The sequence below is a fragment of the Megascapheus bottae genome, chromosome 8 (genome assembly GCF_031878675.1).
Source record: "Megascapheus bottae isolate mThoBot1 chromosome 8, mThoBot2.hap1, whole genome shotgun sequence".
NCBI lineage: Eukaryota > Metazoa > Chordata > Mammalia > Rodentia > Geomyidae > Megascapheus > Megascapheus bottae.
In genome coordinates this window covers 64,862,446-64,872,451 of record NC_143516.1, presented here as the reverse complement: position 1 = coordinate 64,872,451, position 10,006 = coordinate 64,862,446, and the positions used below count along the sequence as shown (strand labels likewise).

The window sequence follows — 10,006 nt, the reverse complement described above, 5'->3', positions numbered from 1 at the left end:
ATGCAGAATGGGACTGAGAAGAAGAAACTCCAGCTCCTGGAAGACCTCAATAATGTGAAGCTTCAGCTGCAGGAAAAGGCCCGAAGCTACGATGACTTGGACGCAGCCAACGCTGAGTTGCAGGAGAAGATCAAAGTGCTCTGGACTCAGAAGACCAACATGAAGAACCGAATTGGAAAATTTCAACAAGCACTGGGGGAGCGGGCAGTGCTGAAAAGACAACGAGACAATCTGAGAAGCCTGGTGAGCGCACTGAAGCTGGAGAGAGACACCTTTGAGGAGGACCTGAGGGTGGAGAGGTCCACGTGGAAAGACAAGGTCCAGCAGCTCACAGAGCAGATGAATCAAATGAGAGAGGAGAGAGAGCAAGCGGGGAGGCAGGTGCTGCAGCTAGAGACCAACCTGGCCCAACTGACAAAGCAGCTGGCAGAGCCGCAGCCCCCCACAGGACCATCTCAGGCTGAGCAGCAGCTGCAGGCCCAGGCCTGCCAGATGCAGAAGGACATAAAGATCCTGGAGCACCAACTTCACACCCAGGTCCAGGAAAACCAGAGCCTTAGACTCCAGACCCTGCAGCAGCAGGAACGGCTGCGGATCCTGGACAAGAAGGACAAGGAAAGGGATCAGAACATCAGACGCACCTGTGTGCACAACGCAGCGCTGCAAGAGCAGCTGACCCAGCTGCAGGATGCTTTCCACAGGCTGAGCTCTGAGAAGGAGGACCTGGCCAGCCTCCTGACCTCAGAGCAGCAGGTGAAGGAACAGCTGCAGCAGAAGCTGGAGCAGCGACAGGAGGAGGTAGAAGACTGGAAAGAGGTGGCTGCGACCAGGAGCCAAGCAGCTAAGAACCTGCAGGAGCTGCATGGCCAGTGCCTGGCCCAGCTGCAGGAGCTCAGAGCCACCTGTGCTCAGCACGTGGCCTACAATCAGCAGCTGACCTCAGAGAAGGAGGCACTGCAGCAGCACCTGCTGAGGCAGACCCGGCTGCTGGAGCACCTGGAGCAAGGGCAGGGGCACAGCAAGTTGGGGGACCACAGGGTGCCTCAAAAGGACACCCTGAAGTGCCTGGAAGCAAGGAGGCAGCAGCAGGAGCAACCACAGGCCCTGCTCAGCTTCCTGGCCTTCCCTAAGGAAGGTGGAGAAGTGAGAAAGGAAGAGGAGATGAGTGAGGAGGCAACTCCAGGGGACCTGACTGTCCCCACGGATGTAGAGAATCCTCAAAGCTTGAGGGATTTTTACCTGAAGGTGCTAGCAGTCGCTGAATCCACAAAAGACAGGCTCAGCCAGCGGCTGCAGGAGGAGCAGGCCCGCTGCAGCTGCCTGGCCAACCTGGCAGCCCAGTGCCAGACGAGACTGGAGCACCAGGCCCTCTTCCCCAGAAGCTGGAGCCATGGCGGGTCTGGGGACCGGAAGCTGGACCTGAAGGTGGCTAACAATCAGCCGACAATCTGCTTCCTCCACGCCCTGCCCGACAACGTGGACTTCCAGAGTCCAGTACGGGACCTGCAGCTGCAGTGCAGCCAGCTGTCTGAGCACATGGGCGCCATCGAGGCGTCTCTTGCGACCTGTACAGAAGAGATGGCAGTCCTGGAGGAGCTGCACCGCGAGAAAGCCCAGTATGTCCACCAGCTGACCCGGGAGAAGATGGAGAGGAGGAGAGAGCTGCAGGAGGTGCTGCTGCGGCTTGCAGGACCTGGCACGGGGTGCCAGGGCAGGACACAGGCAGACCCCAAGACCCCCGCTGCTGGCCAGGCCTTGTCCCCTGTGTCGGGCCCAGGATACATGGAGCTGAGGGAGGAGCAGAAATGCTTGGCCCAAGGGCACCTTGAAGACCGCGGGAACCCTTGTCCTGGAGAGGCCTCCCCCGCGGGACATGTTGTGCTGCTGATGCCCGACCTCGAGAGCCCCCAGGAGCCTTCAGGCTGGGGCAGCCCGCGCCTGGGCCTGGGCCCTCTCCTCTCCACACTGAGGCACATGATGAGCTTCCGTCCATGACTTCCCAAAGCCTTGGCACAAGTGGCACAGAGACTTAGGCAGCCGCATGGCGTCCTCACAGGACCTGATACCATGGCTCAGCTGCAGGCCACACCTGCCAGAGACTGCTGGGAGGTCACCCCGATTCTAAGACACCTCAAAGTCCACTGATTGTAGGGGCAGGGGCTTCTGCTGGGCTTATTACTAATAAATTCTTTGCAATGATAGTTGAGCGTGATGAGGTAATTTTCCCTTAGCATATCAGTGATAGTGTATTTCCTGACATAGAGTTTTACTGATTTCTGGAATCATTCTCCTAATTTTGACTTAAGGTAAAAGTTTTTTAGCAAGTGAGTTAATATACATTTTAGAGTCTGGTGCATTTGTGATTCTTAAATATCCCTCCATAATGGCAACACTGAATTCTCTTATGTGTATTTTAATATACCACAGTGATAGTACACTAAGGTGAAACACTAGTACAAACTGAGAAAGAGTAAAAGGTTATTAGGTTCTGACAATCCAGAAGTGTTTCTGTGCCCCAAGTGGTAGAGTGGTAGCACTGAGCAGAAGAGCTTAGGGAGAATCCATAGGCCCAGAGTTCAAGCCCCACAAATGACAAAAAAGAAAGTCTGAAAATGTCGACACGAAATAAATATTACTGGAATAAGCAGAGGTCTTCTGTATTGGGAAAATATATACCAAGGAAGTGCAGAAGTGTATTGCATAATAAAATATGCAATATCCAGCATCTCAATTTTTCATTCATTAATTTTGTTGTTGTTCGTGGGATTTGAACTCTAGGCCTGGGCAGTGTTCCTGAGCTATTCAGCTCACAGCTAGCACTCTTATCACATGAGCCACAGTGTCATTTTTGTTTCCAACTGGTTAATTGGAGATAATAGTTTCATGGCTTTTGTGCCCAGGACTGCTTTGAGCTAAAATCCCCAGATCTCAGCCTCTGGAGTAGCTAGGTTTACAGGTGTGAGCCACTGGAGCCTGGTTCATTTATTTCTTTTTCAAGTGATTAATATGGCATACAGGTCATAGAATCTAGTGAAATATTAAAATTTCAAAAAAAAACATGGTTGAAAAAAAAAGGTTAAGGTACAAAATATATTTTACCTTGGACAGTAACAATTTAAAAATGAAAATTCAAAACTATTAAGAATAGCTTTCACGTTTTTTTCTGAGGTTTCCTCTGATCAGATTAACCCCTTCCATCATCCTCTCTGCTGCCCTAGACTCATCCCTGTGCCTGCCCAGACTCAGTTCTTGATTCTCACTGCCTTGATCACATGTGTGCTGCCTGCATTTTCACCCTTGCTTCCATTTCATTCCACCATCCCTTCCCACTACCCCTGCTTAGACTCTCTACTGATTGTAGAAGCATGCATCATGTGGAAGTGTGCCAGTCACGAGGGAAAAAACCTGAGCAAGAATATGAAGCCCTGAGTTAAGCCCCTCTAGTGGGAGTCACCGACACACACACACACACACACACACACACACACACACACACACACACACACACAGAGTCTTGGGCACACACACAGGCAATTACACATATTTTTGCTTAGCTCAGTGTCTGGGTCATTGGTATGTATACTTTTCTCATATTAGTACTGAGAGATGGAGCCCAGGCCCTACTGCTGGAGCAGTAGGAGCTCACTCCAGACTCCTTCCCAAATGCCAGTCACCTTTCTGCACATATGTGAAGATCCACACCCGCAAAATGACTCAAGGAATCACACGCAGAGACTGAGACTTGCCATTGCCTTAGCTTTCTGGTAGAGAAGTCATACACATTTCTCCTCATTGAAAAAATAACACAAGAGAATCTGAAATCACTTTTCTTAACTCAAGGTATGGTAAGTATACCCCTTTCAGACACCAGAGCCAAACCCACACATCAATCATCCCAAGTGATTTTTAAATCTAGGTAAATAGTCCTCCTCGAGATTAGTGCTAGGAGTCTCAGTCAAACAAATGACCCTGACCTTTTCCAAGATTTGAAAACCATTGAAATTAGTCATTTGTTTTATTTGGACAGTAGGTTAAGTGTCACAGCCGGCACATCCCTTAGAGAAAGTGACTTAACATAATAAATTATGAAAGAGCACACAGAGTTCCCAGGACTCTTCTTATTCTCGACAGTGTAAGTCAGCAATTCATACATAAATCTATGGATAGCACCGACACAGAGTCTACACACTGCCTAGACCCACAGGGATCTCTCTCCTTGAGAGACATGTGAGCTTCGCCTCCTGAAATGGGCATCACCATGTCCCTGAAGGTCCCACGTTCTTCGGAACTGCTCACTAGTCATCAGTCACAGTCATCAACTCTGCCTTTGGTCACAGTCCTAGTGAATGTTTAAGCATTGCAGTTTGGAGAAAAGGAATATCTTACAATCTGGAAGTGATGGCTCAGGCCTGTCGTTCTACCTACTGAGGAAACTGAGATCTAAGGATGGAAGTCTGAGCAGAGAAGTCTCAGACTCTTAAGTACCCACCCAAAAGCTGACAGTGGAGTTCTGTCTACCAAGAACAGGAGCTTTGGCTAGTGTGTCCACAGCTGGCCCAGAAGAAGATGGAGAGGAGGAGAGAGCTGCAGGAGCTGCTGCTGCGGCTTGCAGGACCTGGCACGGGGTGGCAGGGCAGGTACACAGGCAGACCCCGAGACCCTAGCTGCTGGGGAGGTCACTTCCCCCACGTCAGGCCCAGGGCACATGGAGCTGAGAGGGGAGCAGAAAGGTTTGGCCCAAGGGCACCTTGAAGACCGAGGGAACCCTGGCCAGGGAACATGTTGTGCTGCTGACGCCCGACCTCAAGCGCCCCCAGGAGCCTTCAGGCTGGGGCAGCCCGCGCCTGGGCCTGGGCCCTCTCCTGGGCCTGGGCCCTCTCCTCTCCACACTGAGGCACATGATGAGCTTCCGTCCATGACTTCCCAAAGCCTTGGCACAAGTGGCACAGAGACATAGGCAGCCGCATGGCGTCCTCACAGGACCTGATACCATGGCTCAGCTGCAGGCCACATAGGCCAGAGATGGCTGGGAGGTCACCCCAATTCTAAGACACCTCAAAGTCCACTGATTTCCAGAGCAGGGGCTCCTGCTGGGCTTATTACTAATAAAAAAAAATTCTTTGTATATTTAGACGAAGAATAATGAGATTAGTGAGATTAATTTCCATTACCTTATTAATTTTTTCTGATGAAGTTTTATGGTTTATGAAGCAGTTCTTATAATTTAGATTGAAGGTAAAATTTATTTTCTCAGGTGAGTTAGTTTATATCCTTAATAGTTCTTTGCGTTTGTGATTCTTAAATATTTCTCCATAACAGCAACAATGAATTTTCTCATGTGTATTTTAATACACCATAATGATAGTACACTACGGTGAAAAAAAAACTACAAACTGAGAAAGCTTAAAACATTATTAGACCTGGCGATCCGGAAGTGGTTCTTTGACTCAAGTGGTAGTGTGAGAGCACTGAGCTGAAGAACTTATGGATAGTGTCCAGGCCCAGAGTTCAAGCCCTATGACTGACAAGAATAAAATCTTGCAAGTTTGAGAAAATGAATAATGCTAATAACAGTAATAGAACAAAAGCAGGTATCCTGTATTGGGAAATCATACACCAAAGAAGTACAGCAACATACTGCAGAATAATGTGTACGATTACGGAACATCTGTATGAGAATATAAAGCACCTCAGTTTTTCATTGATGAATTTCACTTTGTCAGTCGGGGGACTTGAACTCTGGGCCTGGTGTTGTCCCTGATCAGTTCAGTTCAGTTGTCCAACCTAATCCCTTGAGCCACAGCACCACTTCAAGTTTTCCTGTGGTTAATTGGAGATAAGGGTCTCTGACATTTTTTCCTGGGTTGCCTTTGAACCACAATCCTCAGATCTCAGTCTCCTGGGTAGCTAGGATTATGGGCATGTGACACCGGCACCTGCTCATCTAGGGATTTTTCAAGTGGTAAATATGGCATACTGTTCACTGAACCTAATGAAATTTCAAGAAAACAGGGTTGCAAGGTAAAACGTTAATATACAATATAAATTTCACGTTTACATAGTAACAATCTAAATGAAAAGTCACAACTACTCGTAGGAATAGCTTGCAGTTTCAGGGAAGATGGCACCAAAACCCTAGGGATGGAGCCTAGCTCTCTCCCTCCCACAGAAAGGAGTCCAAGGCTGGGGAGTCCAAGGAGGCAACTCTCCTAAGAAACTTGCAACTACAAATATAGGAAGCACCAGGGAACTACACAAACTGGCAATGAAAAACTGATAAAGCTCATAATCAATGCATTCAAATAATAAGAAACTCCAAGACCCATGCCCCATCCCTTGCCACAGAGCCTCAGAGCCACAAAAGCATGTGCCAGGCACACACTGATCAGGAAGGAGCCTTCAATACCACAGAACAGCCCACAGCCAGACCCCAGATCAGCAAGTAGCCCACCAGGATTCCCCCACCCCTTAAGGAGAGTAGTTCTGGTGGCAAATTATAGAACATAACGTAGACACCTCTCACTCTTGCCCAAGAAGGATAGGCAAACATTGGGGGAGACAAGGAACCCAGAGTCCTGCTCCTCCCAACAGCACCCTCCCCCAGGCCACTGAGACTGGAGATGGATGGGCGGAAACACCCAGCACCCCAACAGCAGGTGTGGGGGTAGGTGTGTTTGCCCGTGTAAGCCAATACCTGGTAGGGCGCTCTACCTCTGGGAGCCCTTGGCAAGCCAGCCGGGGGTGGTCACGCGAATGAGAAACAGAAAAACACACAGCCAATAAAAGCCCTGTGCCACCAGTGGAAATCAGGGGTATGCTCTGCCCTACTGAAGAAAAACAGAAAGAGCAGGGATAGCAACGCCGAACCACTGTGGGGAACTGGAGGGCAGACCAGCAAAGGCCGATCTTGTACTCTGTGAACCAGAAAGGAGCTGCTCTGCCCTACTGTGGAAACCCCCAGAGTACACGTCCTCAGCCAGGCCCAGCCTCTGGAAACTGTGCAGCCAAACTAGTACCATTTGTGCTGGCTAGCTGAAACCCAGGAGTGCAACTGCATGCAGCCTTTGGATCTTGTGGGCACACCAGCAAAAGCTGCATGCTCAGACCCAGAATTGGGAGGACACACCACCCCACTACAACGGTGCTATGTAACTAAGATACAACTATGTGTCTCCACTGAGAATAAGTGGGCATGTCAGCGGTAGCTGCTCACTCACTCCTACTGGGAATTGAGAACATGCTCCCTATTGGCAACTGAGAACATGCCCTGAATAAGGGTATACAAACAAAGAGAGAGCACCTACAGCTGAGCCCTACTGTATGTCATCAGGTGTGCAAGATAACCACCGCTGTGCTACCCAGCTGAGACATAGGCATGTGCAAAAGTATCAAGTGCCAATCACCGTTCAGAGCAGGAGACATGCCAACAACAGCTACCTGCTCATACCGAGAATCAGGTGTGTGCCCCACTCACTGCAATAGAACCAATGGTGCACTGCTTCTGAGTACCTGATGGACAAGTCCCAACCCCTGCTCTATCTAGCTGAATCCCAGGTTCATACACATAACTGTGAGCCACTGCTGGGGATCAGTAGATGTGTCAGCAAAGGCAGTGTGCCTCTGCTGGAAAGCAGCCATACAATCCTCCTGACCCAGAAATACCACAAGTTCACATCCACAGCTTGTCCCAGCTACCCGAAGCCAACTGTGGAGACAATAACAATTTCATCTGGGCTGATAACCAAGCAGATGCACTTATCCCCAGAGAGAACCACAAGCCCCAAACCAAATGAAGACTGCCACCTACTGGCCACCAACATACCAAACTAAGCGCAGTAGGTGGCAAGCCCTGAAGTCCCAATGAGGAAATCACAGAGACAAATCTCGAAATGTATCAATAACCAAGGTCCCACACAAACCCCAAAAGGAAACAAGAGGGCGAGAAGACACCATGCAAAGAGATGATACAAGAAGGGATGGGAGGCAAGACACCACTCAAAGAGATGATATTAGACCTGGCCAAAGAAATAACAAGAGAACTCAAAAGCAGTTCCAGGAATATAAACGAAGGGGATGCAACACTTAATCACCAGGATTAGAGCAGAAAACTTCCCCGGTCTCACAAGAGAAAATCTCACCCACATAAAAGAAGCCTATACAACATCTAATAAATAAGACCTCAGAAGGAACTCTGCCACACACATCATAGTAAAAATTTTAGACCTTATATCTCATATTGTTACAGTCTCTTACCTTGTTATCTGATACACTGAATGCCATGTTTATTTGTTTATTGTAATAGGGTAGGGAAGGGGGTAAATCAAAATGAGGGGAGGGGGTTGGGGATGGGAAATTGGGACAAAAACATGAGAAGGGGTAGCAATATTTGTTAAGTAATGCACCTTCTATCTGGCGAATACAATGTAACCCTTCTATTAATTACAATAAAAATATATTATTAAAAAATACATTAGACCTGAATAGTAAGGAGCTGATCCTTAATGCTGCAAAACAAAGAAAGAACTATACTACAATGAGAAGAAAATTAGAATCACTGCAGGCTTCTCCATGCAAACCCTCAATGCAAGAAGAGCATGGAAAAAATATCATCCAAGCCCTGAAGACCCACAAGTGCCAACCCAGACTGATACATCCAGTCAAATTAGCATTTACATTTGAAAAAGAAACAAAAAATCTCATAACAAAGGACAGTATATGAATTAATGCACACTCACACTAAGCCAGCATTTCAAAAAATATTAAATAATCAAGAAAAAAGAGCAGAACAGCAGGAAATCACATCAAGAAGCTATCATCTATAGATCACTTAGCACAAAAGGGGGAAAAAAGAAACAGAAGGAAGAGTAAATAATAACAAAGAATGCTAACCACTTCTCCATAATTACCCTAAATGTGAACGGAATTAACAATCCAATCAAAAGAACAACAGCAGATTGGGTTCAGAAACAAGATCCATCAACTTTCTGTCTCCAAGGAACACAGTTCACTGCCAAAGACAGAACAAATGCCAAGGGAAGGGATGGAAAAGAATGATTCATTTCAACACACCATTCAAAAAAATCAAGAGTAGCAATCTCAATCTCTGACAAAATTAACCTCTCAGTAATATCAGTAAATAAAGATGCCCACCATATATTAGTAAACAGGCCAGTTCATAACCAGAATATTACAGGTATAAACATTTATTCTCCCAACAGGGGAGCATCTAAGTGTGGCAAGCAAACACTTATAGAGTTACAGGACAAGACAAGCTCAAACACAGTCATAGTGGGAGATTTCAATACACCACTCTCACCAAAGGACGTATCAGTCAAGCAAAAGATAAGCAAAGACACCTCTGAGTTCAATGACACCATAGCCCAGCTGGGCTTAGCAGACATACAAAGTGTTTTGCGCCCAATGGCAAAACACTATACATTTTCGTCTCCAGCCCACAGAACATTCTCAAAAACAGATCGTATAATAGTTCACACAAAGAAACTACGCAGATACAAGAGAACTGATATCATCCCCTGCATTCTATCTGATCACCAGGAAATCAGACTAGTTCTAAACAGTATAGTACAGTGTAAAACCCATTCAAACTCTTAAAAGTTGAATAACCCCCTTCTGAATAATACCTGGGTTACAGAATAAAGCAAATAAGGCATGGAACGCTTCTTACAACGCAATGACAATGAAAAGTACATCACAACAGAAGAGACACAGCAAAAGCAGTCCTAAGGACCAAATTTATCACCCTAGGAGCCCATATCAAAAAGACAGAACAAATTCATGTAAATAACCTAAAGAAGCAATTAAACCACCGAGATGAGCAAGAAAAAGTTACCTCTTAAACAACTAGAGAAACAGAAAGGGCAAAATTAAAAGAAATTCCTGAGATTGAAATAAGACCTACCATATATAAAATTAATAAATCTTAAAAAGCTGGTTCTTTGAAATAGTCAACAAAATCCACAGACTCCTGGCGAGATTAATCAACAAA

The 10,006-nt window shown here is 46.9% G+C and overlaps 1 protein-coding gene across 1 annotated transcript; it reads left to right on the top strand.

The window, feature by feature from the left end:
- On the top strand, positions 1-1,995 carry LOC150060061 (golgin subfamily A member 2-like). Its single transcript, XM_090337770.1, has 3 exons — positions 1-426; positions 538-798; positions 913-1,995. Exons 1-3 carry the CDS (start codon positions 1-3, stop codon positions 1,993-1,995), a joined length of 1,770 nt encoding a protein of 589 aa, XP_090193896.1.
- The last annotated feature ends 8,011 nt before the right edge of the window (positions 1,996-10,006 follow it).

Coding starts and splice junctions, on each gene's coding strand:
- LOC150060061 (XM_090337770.1), top strand. CDS start 1: ATGCAGAATGGGACTGAGAAGAAGAAACTCCAGCTCCTGGAAGACCTC. Junction 427..537: donor CCCAACTGACAAAGCAGCTG/GCAGAGCCGCAG, acceptor CTTCACACCCAG/GTCCAGGAAAACCAGAGCCT. Junction 799..912: donor TGGAGCAGCGACAGGAGGAG/GTAGAAGACTGG, acceptor ACCTGTGCTCAG/CACGTGGCCTACAATCAGCA.